General features: G+C 41.7%; 1 protein-coding gene across 2 annotated transcripts in view; it reads left to right on the top strand.

Moving 5' to 3' along the window:
- Positions 1 to 26,329, top strand: part of ITGA8 (integrin subunit alpha 8) — a 175,718-nt gene that overhangs the window by 45,969 nt on the left and 103,420 nt on the right. For both annotated transcript variants that reach the window (XM_045004723.1, XM_045004722.1), the window contains exons 12-13: positions 3,008 to 3,213; positions 14,053 to 14,244. In XM_045004723.1, coding sequence (XP_044860658.1) covers positions 3,008 to 3,213; positions 14,053 to 14,244 — 398 coding nt within the window. The remainder of the gene's footprint in view (positions 1 to 3,007; positions 3,214 to 14,052; positions 14,245 to 26,329) is intronic.

Below are 26,329 nucleotides of genomic sequence, written 5' to 3'. Positions count from 1 at the left end.
GTTTACCGGTCTTTTATTTGTATTATATCAAAGCTCCACATAGTTACACTTTAACCTATTGACACTTCCCATACTCCTGCTGTTTATTACTCAGCAGGATACAAAAGAATTGCATAAAATTCCAGCAGGTGGTCAGCTTGTGCTTTTTAATGTTGTTTTATTAGAAAGGAAGCAATACTGGCTAGTCACATTTATGTGCTAGAACAAACATAAATATGTTGATTTATGTTAACTACAACATCATGGTGCAGTAGTGAAATGAATCTAATGAAACTTATTAAAATACCCCCATAGATTGAACTACAGTTATGGTTATACATTACCATTTGGGGGCTTTCAGTCTTATTTTTACTCCTACTGCCTTTTAAAAGGGATGGTGTCAACTTTAGTTTGGCTCAGATTCACATTTTGTAAATATAAACCTTTACAAAACCTTAGAGCAACTGAAGTATGTCGGCAATTAAAAAAGCCAAGCACACAGGTGTTGATAACCAACCAAACAATTCCTTTGCAGTGCTTGAAACTGAAACACTGAGGTACTAGAACCTGGAAAGTAAAATTAGCTATAAACCAAAAGTCAAACTGATTTATTGCTTTTTCTTATTCACATTGAGATAAATGCAAACAAGTAAATGAGGATCATGGAGAGTGACAAGTAAGTTGGAGGGATGGGGGTGGGAGAATTCTCCCTTCTGCTGAAGCCCTTGTACATTGCTGTGGTAATGCATAAAGAGACATTAGAGCCTTGGGTTTGGCCAGGGAAGAATTCCCACTGGAACAGTCTTTGCAAAAGGGAGCTTACCTTGCACTAAAAGGGCCCCACTGCAAGCCCTAATATAGGAGCTTAGGGGCATGAAGGTGGTGCCAAAAGCTTGCTCTGGACATTTAAATTCATTGTAAGTAATCTAAGTTGTTAGTAGTAATCTAGGTGACTATATTTGTTTACAACACATGGCTCTTGGCTCTCCCTTTGAAGGGTTTTCCATCCCCCTCCAACCAGATTTCTAAGGGTCAGATTGTATTTGGCCCTTGCACTGGTGAGTGTTATGGGGAAGGTTTAGTTTGCATGCTTTTCACTTGTGTTCCCTATGCAACGCCAGATGCAACAGCAGTTCTTTTGCTCAGGGGAGTAAGCACATAAGAACGGCCATACTGGGTCAGACCAAAGGTCCATCTAGCCCAGTATTCTGTCTTCCAACAGTAGCCAATGCCAGGTGCCCCAGAGGGAATGAACAGGAAATCATCAAGTGATCCATCCCCTGTCACCCATTCTCAGCTTTTGGCAAACAGAAGCTAGGGACACTGTCCCTGCCCATCCTGGCTAATAGCCATTGATGGACCTATCCTTCAGGTACAAGGACTGCTCCTTTTATTGGCCCCAGGGCACAAGTCACCCCAGGGGCAGGGCAGGAGGCAGAGCCACAAGACATCATGTAATGAAAATTCACCTTGTCACTTACAACAATTTACAAAGGATTGGTCCTACTGTAAAGGTACTAGACTGAGACTCAGGAGATGTGGCTTCAGTTTCTGACACTGCCATGGTCTTTCAGTATGCCCTTAGGCAAGTCACTGAGGCTCACCTTTTTAAAGATGTTTATGCATCTACAGATACTCATATGCACCTAGTGAGATTTTCAGAAGTGCCGAGGTGCTCAACTCCCATTGAGAGTTAGACACGTTAGTGCTTTTGAAAATCCCTACCTGACCCTTTAAAAATCTGTCTCTTATTCTCTCTGTGCCTCAGTTCCCCTGTGTAAAATGGGGATAATAATACCTCCTTTCTCTTCCCCTTTCCTTTTTCTCTCTTCTCTGGTTAGAGTGTAAGATTTTGGAGGACGGACCATCTCTTACTAACTGATTTATACTGCACTTAACACAGCTGAGTCCCGATCTCAATGGGGGTTTCTATACTGTACTGTAATAAAATAATAACAATAATGAATGCTAGGAGGATGATAGAGCTACTGTGTAATATATAGTGTTTGCTAAATATCTGTAAAACAATTGGTAAAATTCATGGGACACAAACAGCATGTTCTCTTTTTGTGGCAGTCAGCAATTTCATCTAACATGCTGTCCAAACCACTAGCGTCTTTCATAAAAAGAGAAAGATTTGGGGTTTTTTAGTATGGGGAAAAAAACCGACAGTTTTAATATTTGTTTGTTCATTCAGCATCTGCTTCCTTCCTTTTCAGGATATGTGTAGCATAGGACAGTATCTAATATTTAAAACAATGTAAGAACCAAATAAATGTAACTTTACATTTTAAATTACAGTTTTCCTTATGGAGAAGTTCTATTGAATTTATAGAAAATAATATTTCTATAGATGTTTTGAAGCAACTTATAAAATTTCACTTCTATATGGTGGTTAAAAGCGTAGAAAAGATCTCACTCTCTGTTATATTCTATATGATTTAGAATATTATCTATACAGCCATATTACATTTCTATAGAGCCCTGTTGGTTTAACTCCTCCTAAATGTTATATGCTTTTTTCATAAGAGTTAAGACATATTAGAATTTGTTGTGTCTCTCTCATTGTGTTGGTTCCTTGCTGGGAAGGATTTTCGGAGATCATTTCAGGCTCAAGGTAGAAAAAGCTCTGCTCTCAATTAAGTAAAGTTTATTGGCATGACAAAGAAATACCATTGCCAAAATTAAATATATTACAGTCAAGTTATAATAGCGTTTCACAGTAACAGAGGATTTCCATGCCTACCACTGAAGTCAATGTTGCTTGAAAGCTTGTCTCTCTCACCAAAAGAAGTTTGTTCAATAGATATTCTCCTCTCACCCACTTTGTCTCCCTGAAGTCAATGCGAGTTTTCCTATTAACTGCAGCCGGCTTTGAATCAGGCCCCACATACCCATTTGATATTATTGGTTTATATCTCTGAATCACACATTGTGAGGCTATTTCTGCTGCTTTCTCACTTCTTCCAGCATCATGCCATTTGGCTGAATTTCCCATTGACATTTGGTTTTGTTTTTATTCCTCTAGTTTAGATGACATCCTAGTTGGTGCCCCCCTCTTCATGGAGCGTGAATTTGAGAGTCAACCTAAGGAAGTAGGGCAAGTTTACCTGTACTTGCAGGAAAGTGCTTTCTACTTCCGAGATGCACAGATACTGTCGGGCACTGAAGTGTTTGGTAGATTCGGCAGTGCCATCGCACATCTTGGAGATCTCAACCAGGATGGCTATAATGGTACTTAATTTATATATTATATGTTATATATTATATGGTGCAAGCAAATTGCCTATGTACTGAATATGATGGTACTTCGGGTCTGAAGATGGCTTTCTTCCCAGTTCTTGAAGAGAACTACAGGAGTTAGAAGATGCTTGCGAAAAAAAGCCAAATAAAACAATATACATGTTTGTTTTTCTGCAACCCTTCCACTTTTAACATGTAAATGTGCTATTGAAAGTGATGAGAATCTCTGTGTGTGTGACCTAGTGATTGGAGTAGGAGTCTGGCCTAGTGGCCAGAGCAGAATCAAAGGGCAGAGCTGGAGTCGTGGTCAAGAGACAAGCCAGTGATGAGAATCAGGGGTTATAAATCAGGGGGTTCAGAGGCAGGTAGTGAGTAGGCCTGGAGCAGAGCAGAGCAGGCATGGGGTGGAGAAAGGGATGGACAGGAAGCAGGTCTGGCACAGCTTCAGGCATAGAATGCATTGAGCTGCCACTGTGCTTCTGTTGGTACTTAAATGGTAACCTGTTGACCCTTCTGCTCCATCAGGGAGCACAGTCACTTAGTGAAGGTTTATTGGGCCCAGACGAGCTCATTGGGTTGCTAGGCAACCATGCCCAGAGCCAGCTGAATTCCTGATACAATGACTAATCCTAACAAAGAGGAAATTAAGGGCCATAGCCTGTTAAACTTAAATGAATAGTCCCATTGACGTCAATGCTAACGCTGAACGTACATTAACGCTTTAATATTGTTTTCCCCTTTTTAACCCAGTCGACTTTGTTCCTCTTCAGGAACTCTCTACAAGAGGTTTCTTGGGATACTTAGCTCATACCCGGGCAGGGGGTAGACTTTGCACTCTCAGTGACTACTGTTCTATAAGCCATCAAAAGGAATGGGATATGCTACTCCCAGCCCCTTTGGTGCTGTTCAGCAAAGGTAGCCAACTGACCACCCAAAGTCCTATTGAACTTTTCCACCACCCCTTCAGATTGTGGGTGTGCTGTGGTGGGTGAGAGTTTTGTGTATGTCTAGAATCTCACAAATCTGTGGAAACACTTTCGATTCAAGATTTCTCCCTTGATCAGTGCGTAACTCACATGGGACTCTAAATCTGGTGAAAAATTCATTCACTAGAACCCTATTACTGCCACAACCTATTGATTTCTGCTTGGAAAGCCATAGGCTATTTTGTGAAGTAGTCCATAGCTACCAGCAACTATTACTTGCCAGCCTCTGTCTCAGGCAATGGACCAAGAACATCAACAGCAATGAGCTTCACTGGTGTCCCCACAGGATACTGTTGCAAGGGGGCTCTCCCAGGTTTAGGAGGAGACTTCTTTGCAATGCAAGCATCACATTTCCTGCACCAGCTTTCTACATCCTTGTTAGAGGGCTTTCCCTTCACCCCCTCCCCTGGTTCTTGTCTCGCAGACAGAAAGCAGAAGACCAGAAGTCCAAAGTGCAGGCAATGCAATGTTTATTGGGGTTAGTTCCAAGCAAACATATTCATAGCTCTACACGCCAGCAGAGTCTGTTTCCCAGTGTTCCATTCCCAGCTCTGACATGGCAGAGCATGAACCCCATGTTCCCCTTCCCAGTTCTGACGCTGCAGAGCCTTGCCTGTGTCCCTGTTCCCCATTCCCCATTCTCCATTTTCCCTATTCCCACTTCCTCCTCCTTAGCAGGCCCAAATACACCTGCAATGCGCACCCACAGTCCCACCCCTTACAACTTAGGGTCATGTTCCATTTTGGGTCTGAGGTCTTCATCCCATCCCTTTTGTACCCCATGGGAGGGTTAAGGAGTGAGTTTGTGCTCAGGTCAGGGATGGGCATTTCTTTGGTCTTTTATACCTTCCCCACAAGCCCTTTTGCCCCTCCTGACCGGTTGCTTGACTTTGCTTTGAGATAGGGGTTGAGGCAATCTTAAAGAGTGCTCTCGAATAACACTTTAACTTCCCTTATCTGTTCCCATCATGCTAACAATTCAGCTGACTAGACAGAAGCAACATCACCGTATCTTTGACCCTTGTTTACACATTTTAGTATAAGAGTATCAAAAAGTCCAACCCAAAATTCTGTCCCAGGCTAACAAACAGACCTATATGCTAACAATCCTGCTTGCATTTTACCCAATAGAAATTCAGCTTGGATAAGGGTTTTGTAACCCCAAAATGTCCAGCAATTTTAAGATCCACAACATAACCTCAGGCACTCCTTTTTTTAGTGTATTTGGGTCAGTAGGCTGGTACCTGTGCCCATCCCCCCACCCCCCGGTTTTTCCCATTTCCTATACAATATTTCAACTCTAAATTCCAAGCTTTCCCATTGTGACCAGGAAGCTATTACTGTGGTGTTGTGAGGTGACATTACATTCCAGGGTGGCTGTGTTTGCCATTTGATTTTCCAGTCACACAGTATCCTGAAATCAGGACCCTCTCATTGGGAACACTTTAGTTGCTCTAGGGACCATTCTTGCAGCCCCACCCCCCTTGTTCAAGGATGAACCAAGAACATGAGCACTAATGCGAATTAGTGGAAGGAAGGCACACTCCGCTTGAGCAACTAATTCCTTGCTGTCCTGTTAAGGCATTGTTTGCGGACAAGGCATCGACCCTGCCATGCTTATGGCCAGGCCTGTGTGTAATTGTGAAATCATAGCACTGCTATGGCAAGCTGGTAGCTGTCCCTCAGGATTTCTAAATCTAAAGAGCCATTGCAGGGAAGCATGGTCTGACCTGACCACATACTTCCTCCCATACAAATAGTAATGAAAATATTGTATAGATTGAATCACTCCTAGGAGTTCCTTTCAGGTGGTGCAATAATTTCTCTCAGGAAAACTTAGACTTTTGCTATAATAAGCTACGACCATCTCAATTCCCTTGTGTTCTTTTGTCGATACTTCCCTCAAAGCATGAGCAACAGCATCTGTGTCCAGTATGAAAGGGGTTTCGAAACATGGATAGGCCAAGAAAGGAGCAGTTATTAGATCCTTATGCCACATTATACTCTGCTGACCATTGAAATGGTTTCCCTTTCTCACCCAACCTGTGCCGTGGTTTTGCAATAATGGCAAACCCACAAATGAACCTTCTATAATAGGAACAGAGTCTTATAAAACTCTGCACATCTGTGAGTGTTTGGGAAGTTGGCCAACTCTGTACAGCCTCAATTTTCTTTTTGTCAGTGAAAATTTCCTCCTCGCTAATTGTATCCCTAAGGTGCATTACCTCTCTTGGAAACAACTCATGTTTCTTTGGGTTCGGTTTCAAACTGGCTGCCTTCATCTTATCACAGACCATTTTTAAATGTTTTAGTTCCTGTTCAAATCTTTTAGCATGCACCAGGATAAAACAGACAGGCTGAGAGGGACATGTCATGTAATACCCCCCCTGTTATCCTCTCTAAGGTGTCAAACACAAGTCAAAACCAACACTTTAAATGGCCACCAGTGTTATCCTGCTGCAAAAGCAGTTTCCCCCTTGTCTTTTGCATCCACTTCTACTTGCCAATAACAACTATTAAGATCCAGTGTGAAAAACCAGACAATGTGCTACATCATCTAGGGTATCATCTGTCCATGGTAATAGATAAGAATCCTTTTCAAGTAACTTCATTTCGTTTTCTATACTCCAGACAGAATCTTGTGTTGCCATCTCTTTTCTTAACCAGAGCTATGGTGGAGGCCTATAAGCCATTTATCTCACCTGGGCCATATTTTTAAAGGTCATTTCCACAGACTGAATTTGTAAGACACCTTTCCTGTTATTGACTACACAGTTGTTAGCCATAATGAAATCCACTCCAATTACTAGCTCATCCACTAGTTCAGCCACCCAGCTCAAATTTCAGAGGTGTCATCTTCAAACCCAACTTCCCAGGTTTTGAACAGGTGCCGTTTCCATTTGAGACCAATTTAGGTTGTTCAGTTTTGGATTCCCTATTCCGCGGCCTTTTTAGTGTGTCTGATCTCATAACTGTTATGTCATGTGTCAATGATTCCTGCACACATCACAGATGCTATTACACACTCAATAGCCAAACTCCAGTTACTATTTTTAACTGCCCGGATCTAAACAAAAACTGTGGAGATGATCATTGTTCCTCCAAGTGTTTCCCCTCAGCTTGGTGTCCCACCATTTCCCAGACTGGGAGAGAGGTTTTCACTAGATACTCGTGACAGTCTGTGTTGGCCTGCCTTAAATGTATAACAATCCTTTTTATGACCAGTTTTGTCACAGTATGAGCATTTATCTGAACTGTTCTCTTTAATTTTTGCATTATTGCCAATTTCCCTTGTTTTACAAAGGGAAACACATGTGTCATTTGTTCCAGTCATTCAATGTGGTCACGAACCAGATTAGATTCCCTCCTAGCATACATATTGGACACAGAGCTGTATTTACAGGGATTATAGTGATCATCTTCCATCATCCTGAATTGCAGTTGCTTCCTGAACTGCTGCAAGGAAAGATTCAAGTTCCGTAGCAAATCCCACAGCCTCTCAGAGCATCTTTGGCCTCCTTTCACTGATCTTGATCTGCAAGTGTATGTCCAGCTGTTTGGCAATGGACCAATGTATAGACTATCTATTCTGGAAGGTCTCGGATGTATCTGGATATACCAGGAACATGAGTCTCTTACAGGTCCCCTGCCAGTTCAGGTGGTGTTTCTTCTTTCCCGCTTCTTCTAGCCCTTAGCTGTGCCCTGGTCAGCTCAGATTGATGTCTAGCTCCAAACCACATCTCAAGGTCTTGAATCAAGTTTGGATACCCCAGTCTCTTCTGGGGATAAGTTCTGCAGCACCATCAAAGCTGGGCCACCCAAGCTGGCTGCTAATAAACCCCCTTTCTGTCCCTTTTCCCAGCCATTTATCTGAGCTAGAATATTGAATTGACACAAATAAGCCTCCCAGGGAGTTTTGCCCACAGAGATAGTGGGGTTTTGCATCACTGGTCCCAACCTCTCTCTAGTTATGAACAGGATAGAAAACTGTTGTAAATCTCTGGTCTTACCCAAGTCCTTTGGCTGACTCAGTGTCTAACAGCCTTCCGCTGTGGCCAATAACCCTTTGATTTCCTTCTGGAGCTGAATTTTAGTTCAGTAAATCCTTGCTGCAAATTCCAGATTAGCTAAAGCTTGCTTTCTCTCTGCTATATTGTGGAAAAACCCATGGCTAATGGTGTGACAATCAGGGACCAGACAACCCAAGGAGAGAAGAGGGGGATCTGAACCCCAAAGAATAATCAGTTGAATCAACTGACTGTATCCAATGTTACTGTGTACAGAAATATGTTCAGTAAGGTCTTTTATGAAAGCTTATAACTTGATAGTCATTATGAGATATGTTTACAGACTGTGGTTATGGAGAGAGAGAGAGAGACTCTTCTCATAACCTGTATTACAATGTCAAACACATCTTGCAGGAGCGAGGGGCACAAAACCAGGAACAAGTAATAATCCATTGTAAACCCAGGAAAAGGCAACAATGGGGCATTAAAGTTAATGGGAAGAACATAAGAACGGCCATACTGGGTCAGACCAAAGGTCCATCTAGCCCAGTATCTGTCTACCGACAGTGGCCAATGCCAGGTGCCCCAGAGGGAGTGAAACTAACAGGCAATGATCAAGTGATCTTTCTCCTGCCATCCATCTCCACCCTCTGACAAACAGAGGCTAGGGACACCATTCCTTACCCATCCCGGCAAATAGCCATTAATGGACTTAACCTCCATTAATTTATCCAGTTCTCTTTTAAACGCTGTTATAGTCCTAGCCTTCACAACCTCCTCAGGCAAGGAGTTCCATAAGTTAACTGTGTGCTGTGTGAAGAACTTCCTTGTATTTGTTTTAAACCTGCTGCCCATTAATTTCATTTGGTTGCCCCTAGTTCTTGTATTATGGCAATAAGTAAATAACTTTTCCTTATCTACTTTCTCCACATCACTCATGATTTTATAGACCTCTATCATATCGCCCCTTAGTCTCTTCTTTTCCAAGCTGAAAAGCCTCAGCCTCTTTAATCTCTCCTCATATGGGACCCGTTCCAAACCCCTAATCATTTTAGTTGCTCTTTTCTGAACCTTTTCTAATGCCAGTATATCTTTTTTGAGATGAGGAGACCACATCTGTACACAGTATTCAAGATATGGGCGTACCATCAATTTATATAAGGGCAATAATATATTCTCCGTCTTATTCTCTATCCCCTTTTTAATGATTCCTAACATCCTGTTTGCTTTTTTTGACCACCTCTGCACACTGCGTGAACATCTTCAGAGAACTATCCACGATGACTCCAAGATCTTTTTCCTGATTCATTGTAGCTAAATTAGCCCCCATCATGTTGTATGTATAGTTGGGGTTATTTTTTCCAATGTGCATTACTTTACATTTATCCACATTAAATTTCATTTGCCATTTTGTTGCCCAGTCACTTAGTTTTGTGAGATATTTTTGAAGTTCTTCACAGTCTTCTTTGGTCTTAACTATCTTGAGCAGTGTAGTATCATTTGCAAACTTTGCCACCTCACTTTTTACCCCTTTCTCCAAATCATTTATGAATAAGTTGAATAGAATTGGTCCTAGGACTGACCCTTGGGGCACACCACTGGTTACCCCTCTCCATTCTGAGAATTTACTATTTATTCATACCCTTTGTTCCCTGTCTTTTAACCAGTTCTCAGTCCATGAAAGGACCTTCCCTTTTATCTCATGACAACTTAATTTACGTATGAGCCTTTGGTGAGGGACCTTGTCAAAGGCTTTCTGGAAATCTAAGTACACTATGTCCACTGGATCCCCCTTGTCCACATGTTTGTTGACCCCTTCAAAGAACTCTAATAGATTAGTAAGACATGATTTCCCTTTACAGAAACTGTGTTGACTTTTGCCCAACAATTTATGTTCTTCTATGTGTCTGACAATTTTATTTGTTACTATTGTTTCAACTAATTTGCCCGGTACTGACGTTAGACCTACTGGTCTGTAATTGCCAGGATCACCTCTAGAGCCCTTTTAAAATATTGGTGTTACATTAGCTAACTTCCAGTCATTGGGTACAGAAGCTGATTTAAAGGACAGGTTACAAACCATAGTTAATAGTTCTGCAACTTCCAATTTGAGTTCTTTCAGAACTCTTGGGTGAATGCCATCTGGTCCCGGTGACTTGTTAATGTTGAGTTTATCAATTAATTCCAAAACCTCCTCTAGTGACACTTCAATCTGTGACAGTTCCTCAGATTTGTCACCTACAAAAGCCAGCTCAGCTTTGGGAATCTCCATAACGTCCTCAGCAGTGAAGACTAAAGCAAAGAATCCATTTAGTTTCTCTGCAATGACTTTATCGTCTTTAATTGCTCCTTTTGTATCTCGATCATCAAGGGGCCCCACTGGTTGTTTAGGAGGCTTCCTGCTTCTGATGTACTTAAAAAACATCTTGTTATTACCTTTGGAGTTTTTGGCTAACTGTTCAAACTCCTTTCTGGCTTTTCTTATTACATTTTTACACTTAATTTGGTAGTGTTTATGCTCCTTTCTATTTACCTCACTAAGATTTACCTTCCACTTTTTAAAAGACATTGAGACAACAGGATATCCCCACTTTGTAGCTTTGTAGTGACAGAAGGAAAAAAGCCCTGAAAAAATGGAAGTGGTTTGAAGTGAAAGGTTTTCAGAAACTGAAACTGAGGAACAGTCACTTAGCAGGAGCTGTCTGTGAAATGCTGAATCCCCTGACAGGGGGCATGATGGAAAACCGTTCTAAGGCAATAGGTGACTTGTATTAGAAAATGGACTGTAATCTAATTTGCAAGTGTAAAGCCTGAGGTTGCATCTTTGTTTATTTTCTGTGTAACTTGTATGTGTTTGTTTCCCCTTACAATTTCATATTTGAAGCTGTAATTTTTCTATTAAATAAACTTTTTGTTTATTTTTACCCCAAACCCATCTCTATTGTGCAACCTATGTGGAGTGTGTCCCCCAAGGGAGGCTAGTGCCTGGGGGGGGGCTCCCTTCGGGGATGACAAGCCAGAGAGAAAAAGGCTGAGAGTCTGGTAGTTAAGAACTCGGGTGGATGGACTTGGGGAGACTTGAGACTGGAAGGACTGTTGGGGTCACCTTGCAAGGAGTAACTTGGCTGGTGGAAGCCAGGGTGAGACCTTGTGCTTGTGGGCAGGCTACTGTGTTGGGTCTGAACCAAAGCTGCATAGCAGATGAGCACCCCTGGTTACAGGGCAGGTGGTGACAGAACCTCTTATTGGTCTGGGTTATCCCCAAAAACATCGCAAATGGCAGTCAGGTTGCTGATCACCTCATCAATCTCTTTTAAATTTTAAGCCTGTGCAGGTTTCCCCATTCTGTCCAGGCACTTGGTAGTTGCTGCTGCTCCAATAGAGATCTCATCTCAGTCTGCAATCATCTCTTGAGCTCTTCCTGCAAAACCTCCAGCTTTTGTTTTAGTTCTTGTTTTAAATCCTACTGGCCACTTTTGATTTCTGCAAGCACTTCCATTATTTGTTCTGTCTCGATTCAATAGGAATACCAGCTCACAATCTCTCTCCTTGGAAACTAGACCCCACTGCTCAGAGCAGAATTGCCCCTTTTTGACCCGAACGGCTAGTCAAAGTTTGGATCCCTGTGGGTGTTCCAGTTGGGAGCAGAAAATGGTGATAGGTATTTCTTTGAAGCAGTTTTGTTTATTTACAAAGAATGTACAAAGTCCTGTGTATCTGAATGCAGAGGGAGTCAAATAACAGGAAATAGCTTCTTTTGCTCACAGCTTCAAGAGCAGTCTTTTCCACCAGCACCCCTGACCCAAAAACCTCTCCCCAGGTTTCTTCCAGGGTCAGCCACATGCTTTCAGCCGCTCCTTCAGTCTGTCTCTCTGACTCGGTCTGCTTTTAGGCCTTGTCGCCCTAGGTAATTAGGACGATTTCACTATGTCAGAAAGAGCCATGAAAAATCCACATCCCTGAGTGGCGCTGTGGCGCTGACCTAAGTCCCCATATAGAGAGTGTTAGATCGACAGAAGAAGTCTTCCATCGATCTAGCTACTGCCTCTCAGAGAGGTGGATTACCCACACCTATGGAAGAACCCCTCTCATCGGCATAGCTAGTCTACACTGAAGCACTACTGCCACGCAGCTGCAGTGGCACATCTTTGCTGCTTTAATGTTTTAAGTGTAGACAAGCCCTTCTTTTCTGTCAATTCCCTCCACCCCACACACTCATCCCTCTGCCCTCTTCGTGCTACTTTCTGGATAGACACTATTAGGCTTTGTTTGGGGTATTTCTCCTTAACTGTCTCTTACAACTGGCTTAAATGGAGAACTCATTCACACATCAGGCTTAAAGAGGTTTGAACTCAGCTCATAATAATATGGATTAAAATGTAATATGATGTTTTTATCAATGTATTTGATTCGGTACAGCATCAGTTTAAAAGGAGGTGTTCTGCTTCTTCCCCAGTTGTGTACATGAGCTGATTGAGGTTCAAAGAGGTAGCGTATCTTGCTCATAGTCCCAGCTGAAGCAATTGTGAGGATCTCTTGTCAAAAGTGCCTAACTCCCATTAACTTGTGGAAACTGGGCACTTAAGGGCATTGTAAATTCCACTAAGTGCTTAGCTACATTTTTAAGTGCCTAAATACCTTTAAAAATCTGTCCTCAAGTCTTTCATCCTCAAGTCTGTCATCGGACATTATTTTCTCCATCCACTGGCCAAGGCTTTCTAAGGGGTTAGTGATTTGGGGTTCTAGCTCGAGACACTTTAAAGGGGCCTGATCGTCAGTGGACAGGTGGTGCTCAGCCCTCTCCAAGAAACTTAAGCTAAGCACCCAAAATCTCTTGTCATTTTGAAAATCTTGGTCATTGTCTTTTAGCAGATAAACTCACGCAGTCTACTTAGTCATCATGGCTGTTTCTTTGATTTTTGTACCTGAAAAATAGCAAGGGAGAGTTTGTTATCCATAATGAGTATAAATTCTAAATAGCATATGGCCCTACACCAGTTAATAGAATAAGTTCTCTTTCAGGGATCTGCAATTTCATGAACTGCTCCAGCTTATTCTCCTGGTTTATGACATCCAGAGAGGCCCTTGAGTGAATTACAGCTTTGCATTCCCTGTGGGGCTGTCTATTATTCTGTATCGATCTCTTCTCCAAAATACTCCTCACCAGGTTTTTTTAAACTATTCATTTATTTTTATTTGTCATGAAAACAAAGGGGATGTTTCCCATTTCATGGTAAGGTGTTTTACTTACAAACCAAACTGATCTTATGCTGTTACTCCACTTCATTCCTGTTTTCCCTTCTGCATGCTGTAAAGTTGGCTGTTCAACAATGTACTTTTTTGCCGTCATTGAATTTTTTTTTAAGCTGGAAAAAGGACAAGCCACAAAGCAGAGCTTCTTAAAGAGCTGATGCTAATTAGTTAGGTGTTAGAGAAAACAGGGAACATCACACAGTGTATGTTTAGTTTAAACAGATGAATGTAACATTAGCCATTATTTCAGTCTCAGTTTGTTAAATCTTGTTGATTGCTATAAAAACATGACAAAGGAAAATGTGCAATTAATAATAGGCGTGTGTTGCCTATCTATTGCAATGTGAAGGCCCTTTCATATGAAAATAAATTCATTACAACTATAGGCATGAAAGTTTGAAACACTAAAGCACTATTAAACATTTTCATGTATTTGTCTTGAAATAGAATCTATGCAGTAAAGAAAAACTGATTAAGCCCCAGCTCTTGTTAACCCACAACACAGGCATCTCTTGTCTACTTTCCCTGTCGGAGTTAATTCTGTCTTTGTTTTAACGTTGTCAACTCTTTTTACTCTATTGCAGACATTGCAATCGGTGCACCATTCGCAGGAGAAGACAGAAGAGGCAAAGTGCTCATTTACAATGGACACAGGAATGGGTTAAATGCTAACCCTTCCCAGGTTCTTAATGGAGCCTGGGCCTCACAGTCCATGCCTGCGGGATTTGGCTTTACTCTAAGAGGAGACTCAGACATAGACAAGAATGATTACCCAGGTAAGATTTTTCCATAAGACAGGGAATTTCATACCTTCATTCTCTGGAAAATGCATCTAAACTCTTCCTTGTGGAAGGCAGAGGTCACAATAAAGAATAGACACATTTTTTTGTGTAGTTCTAGCAATGCTTTCCTGAGAATGTAAAGTCAGACAAAACAAATACTCCTTTTCCTGTCAAGAGACATCATCAGAAATGCAAGGGCTTAAACAGTTACATTAACATAAAACATGTGAAGTTTACAGCAAAAAGCTTAACCCTTATTCCCCACTCAACATTTGAATGCACTCATTCCTACGGAGCTTATAGGTCTGCTCCATGCTGACATTCTTCCTTAATTAAAACCATGTCATGTTATAAGGGAAGAGACTGACTTGGTTGTGTTTGTTGCTAGTTGTTTTTCTTAAAGCTTTGCTTTCCAAATAGTTGCTGAAGTACATATATAGGTTCCTAATTGCTTTTGACCTCATTACAAACAGCAGAGAGAATACAAAAAAATTCCATTCTTTGAGTCACAGATTTTATTTAGGTCTTTCCATGACCTTATTCGCACTTTGTTATACAGATTCTTCCTTTTTAGTTTTTGTTTTGAATTTTTCTTAACCATGAATAGTTTACAGACATCCAGTGGTATTTATCAAGATTACGCCACTACTGCATGCTTCTTTTTAGCGGAGTCCTTCCAGCTTGGAGCAGCATTCCAGGACCATATGCTGCCTAAATGTACAATATCCTTTTAATCTGATGCCATTCACTCCCTCTTCTAGGATCAGTACATACAAGACCATACTATTTCTCTGAGTCAAGATTGAGAAATCTCTGAACGTTTGCAATGTACCCAGTGTCATGGAATGTATAGCCTTGGTGTTGTATACTGTTGACCTACCACGCTAATACTTGCTAATGCTCTAGGTTTCACTGACTCTTTATAAAGTTATTTTTCTTAGCTTGTCTTCCTTAACTTATATTATTACATCTAGCAAAGTTAGTGACCTGAAAGTTTGTGTTATTAGCTGCATGATTTTGATAATTAAAGGTGACTTGCAAAGAAAAAAAAGGGGTTGTGAGACCTTTTTGGCTTATTTATTATAGGTAAAGAAGGCCTGAAAGATATGGGATTTTTGTTTTTAAAGGGGGATTTTTTTATGCTAGAAATTCAGGTCTTGTCTGCTCTAGAAAATGCTGCTTGAAAAGCTGGATAATAATAACGTTAAAAGACTCAAGGGAGAGAAAGCTGAGCAATCGAGAAGGGGAAGGGCTTTGTAGTCCTGGGTCAATTTTTGTTTTGAATTCTTGTGTTTTGGGGTTCTTAACTCTCATTCAGTTTCAATAACTAATGGGCTTTTGGGGCATTATTAAAGTTTCAGCACCATGATGCTCTGAAACAGCCAAGATGCCCTCCAGTAAAACCAGGGAAAACCAGATTTTACATTCCTGGCATTTCTAAGTAGGGGAGGAAACACTTTCAGATCTTCTCCTTTAAACAGTATAAGGAAGGAGGGTATAGACCCAATTAAAAATAAATAACCTTCACAGGGCATCTTTAAAGATGAATGGAGGAAGTTTGGGTAGCACACTTGGATCTTCAGTTCATTTGAGACATTTCTTTAGCTTTTCCCTGACTTTCACTTTTGGGTTTTGCGCTCCTACCTGAAGAATTCTATTGTGGGATGTGTTTTGTTACATGGGTGAGTTGTTTTGAGAAAAAGACTTACTAGTAACTGTGTTTACCATAGGCAACCTCTCCCTCAGTCCTACAGTTACCTAGACTGACAATGTTGCAAAATCCACCTCCCAGAAAATGATAGGGCAAAAAGAATGTGAAGCAGCTCATCTACTCCTCAGTCCAGAAAGACCTAAACTGTTAAATAATAGTACAACTTTACCCTGAAAATGTCAAGTTGGAGGGGAAGTATTTGTTGCCATAAGCTGCAAGAGACTAGTCAATCTAATTTATAGAGACTAATATGTGGAACAGCCATGCATGTGCCTATATAATTGTCACTGGTCAGCCTTCTTAGCTCATGAGGTAGGCACAGCCCTGGTAGAATAGATCTTTATTCATGTGTGCAAAATGTCAGAGGTAATCTTGTATTTTATAATTAAAGCACTCAATAGGGAGGCATGAGGCTTTCGGATCTTTCTATCCTGGAACTAGACACATAGAATGATACTTCCAAATCACATCTGTATTGAGCCTAATAACTTGTTTGACTAGAGCATAATTTGTGTTTGGCTAAAGCGCATGTTCCAGAAAGGCTTCTGCCAATTAGTGGTGAATAATTGTGGATAAATCCCCTGCACTGCTTTGAAAATCTCAACCGTAATGCTTGAAAGTTCCCTATTTAATATATCAAAAGGGTTGAATCTTCTTTGCAGAGAGCAAAGATTAGAAGTACTCTTAAAAACACCTTTACTGGTACAAATACAATGTGTAGATATTAAAGATGCACTTTTCCTAACAAAACGGCAACTACTGAACAGCAACTAATCCAATTTGTCTATTTTCCTCCAACGCTGTCAGCACAACAGATAGGATGGCTTTTCCTGCTCATTAGCAATCTCTTCAACACAATGGCCATCTGTCTTCAGCCAGCCTGATATAGGCGCTGTCACTGTTAAAGCTAACAGAGCACCATTTTCAACTCTTTTAAAATACCGGAACGTGTCTAACCTTTCAACAAGGTTTTTATTATTAAACACGGCCCTTGGACCCCCGTCCAAGGAAGCGATGCTATCAAAATAATGCTGCTTGTGCAGAGAAATATGGAATAATCTCATAACTACTATCATTTCACAGCAGTTTGGCTTTTTATCTTAGAATAACTTCAGATGACATGAGCCTAGAATTACTCCTTTATCAAAAGGGACACTTGTTCATGCGAGGCTAGGTTGTGCCTTGTAGGCACAGCCCAGGTGAGGAACTGTACTTCAAGGGAAGCACTGTTGATATCCCATGGCAGAACACCTCGTAGAGCTCTCTGGTGCAGAGGGGAGTGTTCAAACTGTTACATCTCTTTACAGGTTAGCATCCCACCCAAGTGACACAGGGCAGAGCCACCTACTGCCCATTGCTCCCAGCCCCAACAGAATAACTAGGAAGCAGTCCCTGTGCTCCACTGATGAGAGGACAGCAATTTTAGCCAGCCCTTGCATGGTCAGTGCAGAATTGGGGAGGGGTCTTTGCTGCACATCCACACAAGAATTAGGCAGAACCTAAATCTTAGTATGTAAGGCTGGCAAGAGAAAGCAAAATAGAGGGAAAGAATGCTTCAAGTAGACTGAAATAGATCCACCTCCTTCAGACAGATTCTATTTGTTCTTAATAGTACAAAGGAGGTCAGTTTCATTAGCTGCATTTTATAGATGGGGAAACTGAGGCAGAGGGGAAAGTGACTTGTCCAAGGTCACCCAGCAGGCCAGTGACAGAGCCAGGAATAGAATCCAGGTCTCCTGAGTCCCAGTCTTGTAGTCTATCTACTAAGTGACACCGCTTCTCCTCTGGCTGGATTCAGAAGTGAAACCAGAACTCTTCAGAGGAAGCAAATAAGCATGAATTCTATTGCATGCTCCCATGAATTTGGCAGTTTATCATTTGTAGAACTGAATTCCCCTTTCTTTCATGGCTGAGCACACCAGACGCTATTCACACCTATGCCAGGACCTTCAGTTGAAATGTTGTGAAAGAGGGAGATTGTTTAACTGTCAAAAGAGATGGGTCATGATGAGAGCTATTTCTGCTTCTCCATATGGTTATTCAGAGAGAGACTGTCCCATTCTGCTAGATGAGAAATCAGAGTCTTGGGTCTTGTTTGACTGAGAAATTTGATGTATGAGGTGGGATCAAGTGTTGGAAGAAAAGGTGAAGATCTTTCAGTGCCCTCCAGTAGACCAACTATTCTCCACTTTTTTTTCTTCTTCCATTCTCCAAGTCTTCATGCTGTGTCTGATGGAACTGGGGTCCGGATCCTGATAAGCAAGTGGAAGGAAAGTGTCCTTTATGAGTAATTCATTGCATAGCTGCCAATAACCAGTGCTGAAGCCAAGTGTTCAACTAATAACTTCATACTGTCTCTGTCTCTCAAACTTATTTATTATCTTTACATCTTGTGTTCTTATATCTTCTGGATGGCCAAACTGGAAAGCAAAAAAGAGAAAGAATAGACTTGGCACTCGAGGCCTGACCTCCATGTTTCCAGATAAAAAAAGCAGAATGGGGAGAAATTAGATGGGCTGCTGCCTTTATAGTAGTCTCTCTTGCCTATTCTTTTCAACTACTTGTTTTCTAACAGATTCTAACCTCATTTACACTGGTATATATCAGGATTAGTAGCTCCATTGACTTCCATTCAATACAGTTATATTGGACTTAACCAAGTCTAGCTCAGGAAAGAGGGTAGGGGATGTGTGGTGGACAAGACTAGAAGATGTGAAAAAGTCTATTTTTTTAAAAAGAAGGTTATGTGCAAATATGACTGAATTACTTTGGAATAAAGTCCTCAAGGAATTGTGGGTGAGATTTTTGTGCTGTGCTCCTAAGAGGTGCAGCACACAACTCACTGATAGGGGAGGGGGAGCTACATAGCTTTCAGCCATATTTGCATGCAGTCAGTCCTGGGGCTGGAGCGACCCCCTGGGGTAATTTCAGTAGTCCTGGGGGTCCAGCGCTGCCAACAATCTCTGCTGTGTTCTGTGCAATGGCCCTGCCCCAACGTACTCTTCCTGGCCCCAGCCCCACATGTGGTACACCCCCTACACTGGGGTTTGTGAGACAGTCCTTGGGAGGCAGCTCCACATATGTTTTCCACAGTACCTGCATCAAGGGAATCATCCCTTGACTAGGGATGGGTCTTCAGGGGCCTCCTCCCAGGCTCCCCCTCGTGGCCTCAAAGCAGCCCTGCAAGTGACTCCTCATCTCAGTTTCCCTTTTGGGGCTCCTCAAATAAACTCCACCCAGGCTTTTCGTCCAATAATGCCCCTTCTTCCAGGGTCTAAAATATTGGCATAATATAAATGCTAAATAAAACTCCAAGTCCCAAATTAAAGTCCACACAAACAAAAGTTTCTCTTCCTATTCCCAGGTCTTCCTGCCTGAGGTCTTTGCTGCTTTGGCAGCCACTCTGAGGCCCACCTGGCTGCAGCATTTTCATTCTTAACCCATGGAGTCTGCTCCCACAGACCTCTGGCTTCTAGGCTCAGACTCTTAACCTATAGTCAAGGGTCTCCTGCTCACTGGAGCTCGTCTGCAGTCTCTGCCACAGCTTCCTCTAGTTGTGCTCCCTAAGCATCCTCCCTTCCTGTAGCTTCCTACTTCTCTTATAGGGGAATCTCTGCTTAGGTGTGCATGTTTCATAACTAGGTTTTTAGTCCTTAATGGGGCAAGCCATCCTATTACCCTTTACTCCACTCCAACCCTTTTATGTGCTGTAAAGGGGCTGGAGCAATGGAGCAGGGGTGGGAATCCCACCTTAGATCTGCTTTCTGAACTGTGGTTTATTTTATTTCTTTTTCTTAAACAGAGTAATTCAGTTTTGACAGACGCGAGAGAAATCCATAAATGTGTTTAATGGAAAATAAATTTGTTTTCTTTTGCTTGTGGTCAACTGTTCAAAGTTGATCCCTGTTGAGTGCTCAGGATCAGTGATTATCTAGGTAGTGGTGTTGTACATCCAGCTGGTTCATCTACAAGGCTAGCTCTGCACTACAGACTGCTTTTGGAGGTGTGTACTGTACACGTAGCTACATGTCGCCGTGAAAAGCAGGCTGTGTCCATGCTGTTGGTGCCTAGCTCCAGTTGGCAGTGAAAGGTTCTGGTGGGGGAGATAGTGGGAGAAAGCTTCAGCAGCTCCCTGTTGCCAGAGCCTTTCATAGGGTGACAAAGACTCTGACATGGGGGAGACAGCTGGAAATGGCTCAGCCTTTCCCAGCTGCCTCCCCCCTGCCAGAATTTTTTTTCCCTGCAGAAGGGAAAGGCTCCAGCAACTGGGAGCTACCAGAGTCTTTCCTCACTCTCTGCCCACCCCCCACCAGCCCTCCAGTCCCCACTGCCAGACTCTTTCCCTGAAGCAGGGAAGGGTTCCAGCAGCAGAGAGCTGGCAGCTTTACCTCACTGCCTCCCTGATGCTGGAGTCTTTCCTTGCAGTGGGAGATGCCTGCAGCAGCTGGTAGCACGTTTCCTCACTGCCCCTGTTGTGCCGGAGCCTTTCCCTGTGGTGGGGAAGGTCTCCAGCAGAAGGGAGCTGGCGAAACCTTTCCCTGCAACCTCCCAGCTGCTGGAGTCTTTCCCTGCAATGGGGAAAGTGTCCAGCAGCAGGGAGGCAATGGGACACTGCACTGCTAAAAATTGTTGTGTTGACCGGGAGGCACAGCTTGAGCGAGTAGCGAGCAGGTAGGATATGTACTTACATAAATACCCGGACCCTTTAGGTACATCTGAACTCTGATCTCCTAAGCTGTGCCTCTCTGCCTACACTGCTGTTTATACCCCTGCTAGAGGGACCATGCAGGTACATACACTACATGCCTCTGAAAGTGGTGTGTAGTGTAGACGTAGCCTCGTAAAACCCATGCATTTTCAAACTGTGGTTTCTGTCTTCACACCATGGTATATGTTGAGTCACTTGCTGGCTATTATATCTGAGCAAATAGTTTATCATGAATAACTTATTCAGCCTGTTTTCTGCCAGTGGCATTTCCTCAAGCAGATTGTGGAGTCTTCACATTTATTTGTCATCCAGAACTATTTAAACAATTTTTTAACAAAGTAGATTGATGCAAAGCATCTGTGAGTGTTTATTGCTTGAATAAATTACACTATTTGAACATGTGTATAAGTAATCCTCATTCATCTAGGTTGTCCTTTTGAAGTCAGGGGCCTTTTCTACTCAAATTTACCCCAGTTTTATACTGGTATAGTTCTATTGGGCCTTATTATTCCTTCTAGCTAAGATCTGTTTGGGTCAGCTTTCCTTATTCTGGGTGTAGTTATTACGTTAAAGATTGATTTATATATAGTATAAACGATGTCTCTAGAAACATTTAACGAAATGTTATCACAAGGCTGTGATAATCAGGCAAAATTCTCTCTAAAATTCAATAATCCAGTCTAATCTTATTAAAGATTGAGTCTTTAACAGTGCCATCTGCTAAATGCATTAACTTGAACAGCAGGAAGAAAAGCCTCAAGTTTCTTTCTTAAAATCTGGGATTTTTCATGATATAAAATTTGTTGAACATAACAGGCAGTGTGCCAATAACATCACAGCATTGTAGTCTAGTGATGATTATATTCTGAAGTTAAGTCAGGAGAGTTACAGAAGACAACAAATGAAATTCTGCATCAGCTTTGATGATAACTGTACAGTGTGTGAGTGAGAACGGGGGAAAGGGATTCTGCAACCAAATGAAGCAAACTAAAGTGCCTATAGCAGATATTTGGCTTGTATCATATTGTCGATTGATTTAATCACTTGAAAATGCAACAATTTCCTGCACATCTCATTTTATAGCAAATCAAGTGGTGGTATATATTTATATTTACAGATACACTGTTTTCCAAAATGCTCTGGGAGATTTAATGAACATCACAATATCATGCGTTCCGTGGTGCTCAGGGGAAATATATTTATCCCAGTCAATAACAGGACTCATTTAAGTGGTAAACATTAAAAATACTCAAGAAGTGGATCGTTATAGGGTGGAATGAAGAGAAACAGTGCCTCAGGAAGTCAGAAAAGGGGGTTAATTCAGACCTCAGGGGAGAGTGGAAGTAGATCAGCCAGATGCAGTTGCTGATATTATTAAGGGGGTTGCTGTCAGAAGAGCTGAGGGGAGAAAGGAAGTTCCCCCTGAAAGAACCATTCAGGACCTTGTAAGTGACTGGGTCAGAAGAAAGTGCTATTTTTGCAGACAAAGGTTATTTCTGTCTATAGGCTGAGGTTTTCACAGGTATTGCCTGGAACAGATCATCCTCTGACCTTTCTTGTGGTCGGTGCTGTAGTAGTAAGCCTTTTAAGGGACCTTTTACTTTGGACTTTTGAGACTGAAGAGAACTGGCTGATAGAAATTTAGGTCAAGGAACCCCAAAAGTGGGAAATAAATCTACCTTACAAACCTCAGGCTCCATGGGGCTTCTTAAAGGGATGGGATCAATTGAGTGAAACAATAAAGACAAATATCCACAAGGAGGTATAATGATATACAATTTGATATACTATATACTTCAGATATACAATTTTTTCTGCATTTTAATAACATTTTCCATTTATATCGAACCTTTACTCTCATGGGGTCCCAAAGACTTCCCAGTTGCTATGCATGTTGTGTCATTAAAAGGAAGCTTCTTTTACTAATAGAATACACAGATTTATTTCTTAAACTTTTGGCAAAATACTCATAAAGGGTTACCTGAGCCCTGATGGCCTTTTATCAGGCTGAGGTGCTCATTATTCAATTAACTACCTGCTTAGATAGTTTTTGCTATACAGAGACCTCAGAGTGCTTAGTACCATGGCAAACACATCATTAAAAGTCCTTTTAACTTTTTATTGAAGATACAGAAAAGAAGGAAAAACAATTCCCCTTAAATTAGCTTGTCACTTGCAAGGGGGCCCACACTCTCCTTAAAGGGGCCAGCAACCCTGTGATACCACTAAAACTAGAAGTGTAGCCGTGGTGGCACCAGCAGTGGGACAGCCTAGCTGTCCCAAGTACAATCCCATCTGAGATCCTAGGTGAGTCCTTGGGATAGCTTGCCTCTCCCATTGCAGGTCCATGTCTATTTTTAGCATGCTAGCTCAGTTGGAAATTACACCTTCCAGCTCCAGTGTAGACATAGCCAGCACCACTGCACAAGCCATGCCAAATTTCCATCCCTCAGCATACATCCTATCAGATCTGGCACATCGATGGAGAAAGGGATGCTGGTGGAGGTGTCAGCTCACCTTCCCAAGCCTAATGTGCCTTTCTCTGCCACATGTGGTTGCTACTTGTGTATCTGTTGATCATCATGTCCTGTAGCTCAGCAGATGGACTTTCTCTTCTCTTTACCATGTAAGGTCTTGCAGAATTAAGCCCTTTATTTGGAACAAAATGAAAATCAGTCATGGAAATAACTAGGGTAGTTTAATTTCTGCAGTACTCTTTGAATTATTCATCTGCACCTTTACCTAATTCCATGTACGGAGAGCTTGTCTCAGGACTAAGCTCTGTGAATCCCTCCAGTTTGGGTTTCATTCATCTAAATTGAAGAGTTCTGTTGTATTAATTTAGATGCAATATATAGACCCCAGGAGTCAAAGGTCACTGGGTCACAGCCCAGTCACAGTCCAACATTAAACAGTTTTAAACAAGGTTTGGATTTTGCTATACAGAGACCTCAGAGTGCTTAGTACCATGGCAAACACATCATTAAAAGTCCTTTTAACTTTTTATTGAAGATACAGAAAAGAAGGAAAAACAATTAAAGCATTTGAAATGTAAAGTATTAAATAGGGCTTTCATTTTAACATCATCCCTTGTTCCCTTTCCCTTTAGCTGGAGAGAGTTTCTGAAAGGAAATAAACCTTGTTTGACAACCTTTTAGATCGCATCAAAGATGGTAATAGCTATCAAGAGCAGAAGTTAGTTGAGATGGCCTGGAACTGTCATTGTAGTCGTTGTTAAAGTCTGATCCTGTTACTTAGGAGACAAAACACACACAAAAAGGGGGAAGAAAGGTAGAAAATGGAGCTTCTGTCTCTGGTGTTGACTTTCACTTGCAACCTCACTGCTTGCAAGACACATGGTCTTATCAGCCACTCTGAGACGTGGCAAACTTGTACCAGCATTGGGCTGGTTAGGGCATTGCTTTTAGTTGCCTCTTTCTGGTAAAAGGCTCACAACAGGGTTGCAAAATATGCAGTCTTGGCCAGCTAAGACAGTATCTTATTAAACAGAAGGCAAAAGGAGAGAGACAGGAAAGAAAATTAGAAAGGTGGGCAAAGAAAAGGACACACATGGCGGAAGAGGGGGGTAATGAAGTCTCACATCTCAGATGGTGGCTGAGATTTATCTTAAGCCATTGGAGGTGTCAGTGCCATCTGGGTCCCCCTCTCTGGCCCAGTCTGGTCAGTACATGTCTCAGGATTAGGACAAAGGTGGTCTGGGATCCCAAGAGATGATGGGGGTTGCAGCTATGATGATAAAGCTCACTGCAGACAGCTGCTGCTTCTGCTAATTTTTCCCCAAAGTCTTTTCTTTCTAAGAACATAGAAAGGGAGTGTTGGGTGGAATAGGCCATCCTCTCATTATTTTGTCCACCAATAGACCTAACTTCAGACACACCTACCTTCTGTCCTCTGCTTCTCTTGTTTACCAGTCATAAACTTAACATAGTCCTTGAGTGATATCAGTAAAACCCTTTCTGTTTAAATTAGTTCAGTCTTTCTGTCTCGTCCTTACATCGTAAACTATTTTCTACAACAGGTCATTGTGACAATTCATGAGTTTACACTCACTTTCTACAGCTGAGCTTACAATTAGGGTAAATTTTTAGGCCCAATTATCACAACAGTTCTCAGTGGAAACGCCCCTTGAAATTTCTTTAGGGTCACTTGGAGCTTGTTTCCTGAGTTATGGCACAATGAGGTTCTAGGGCATTTCAGTCCTATGGATCACTTAGCCTGGCAGGGCCATTTTCTGCCAAGGGAGAAGGCAGCCGGGACATTCTGGGTCCAAAAGGAGAGGGAAATGGTAAGTTTTGAACTGACAATTTGCTGAATTCCCTTCTTAATCTAACTATTATGGGTATTCAGCAAATATTGATAAAGCTGGGGAGGATTTTAATGTAACCTTGTGGTTACATTTAGATATCTTGGGAGAATACTCCCCTCCTCATAAACCACCTGCTCTGTATCTATGGGAGGGAGACCCCATGTTGCATTTGTAAATATATGAATGTTTCTCAGGTGGGGCCCAGTATTGAGCATCCTTTGCTCCCAATGGGCATGCTTCTGCTCCAACTTATTTAAATGGGAGCAGTCCATGGGGAACTGAGGCCATTCAGTACTTTGCCAGAGGAATGCAGCAACTTACAGGATGGGAACAGATAGATAATTTGTCAATGATCATTTCTTTTCTTCATACATATGTATAACTCCCATTCTCATCCATGGGCATTACTCAGGGGTTTGCAGTGGATTTCAGTTTTGGAAGTTGGAATTAAAGTGGAAACACTCTAATAGGTATTTTTTATTAGTGATTCATAGACGATTGTTCTTTTTAAATTAGGGCCATAGTGACTTGCCTTTGTGAAAAAAGAAAACAAACCCTAACTAATGAAAAAGGTGCACTCTTATGTTCCAGCTTGCAAATGTTTTTCTTCAGGCTTCATTTGGAAGAGATCCTGACAGTTAGTTAAGATTACTTTTTTGCTGTGGAAATTCCAATTGCCTTGTCAAACATTTGTTTTTCAGCTAATAACCTTTGCATCAGTGACATTTCATATGTAGCAATAAAAAAGCAAGTAATGAAGACAACTTCCATCTATTTTTAGGAGAAGAAAGTTGCCAAACTTCAGATAATTTGGACGTCTTGCACGTATGTTTCACAGAAATGATTAATGGCTTTTCCTTTACACAACACACAATAAACTTACACACTACTGCTCATAAATGACTCTGACATTATGCATGTTCAAAACTGTTACTTAGCTAATGAAGGGTTTGGCCTAACTCCCATCAGTGTCAAAAAGGCTCTTTCCATTTAGTGCTGTAGGAGTTGGATTGGGCCCTAAAGGACAGTGAAACAGAGTACAGTGGAACTAATGCATTATAATAAACTGACCACAGTTGTTGTTGAATTCTGGATGGACCTTTCAATAAACTATTCTGTGTGAATGTACAGTGACATCATCTTTATTATCCTTATTTTAGATTGTATACATCACCATTAACACAATCAGATCTTTTAATGTTTGCTTATTCACTCTAATTCCTCTGTTCCCAATTAATAGTCATGCTCTTTCAAGTTCTTTGGGGCAGGTCATGTTGGGGTCAGGAGCGGCTCTATGTTTTTTGCCACCCCAAGCACAACAGTCAGGTGGCTT

This window comes from Mauremys mutica, chromosome 2 (genome assembly GCF_020497125.1).
Source record: "Mauremys mutica isolate MM-2020 ecotype Southern chromosome 2, ASM2049712v1, whole genome shotgun sequence".
NCBI classification, from domain to species: Eukaryota; Metazoa; Chordata; order Testudines; family Geoemydidae; genus Mauremys; species Mauremys mutica.
This window is presented reverse-complemented; position numbering and strand designations above follow the sequence as displayed.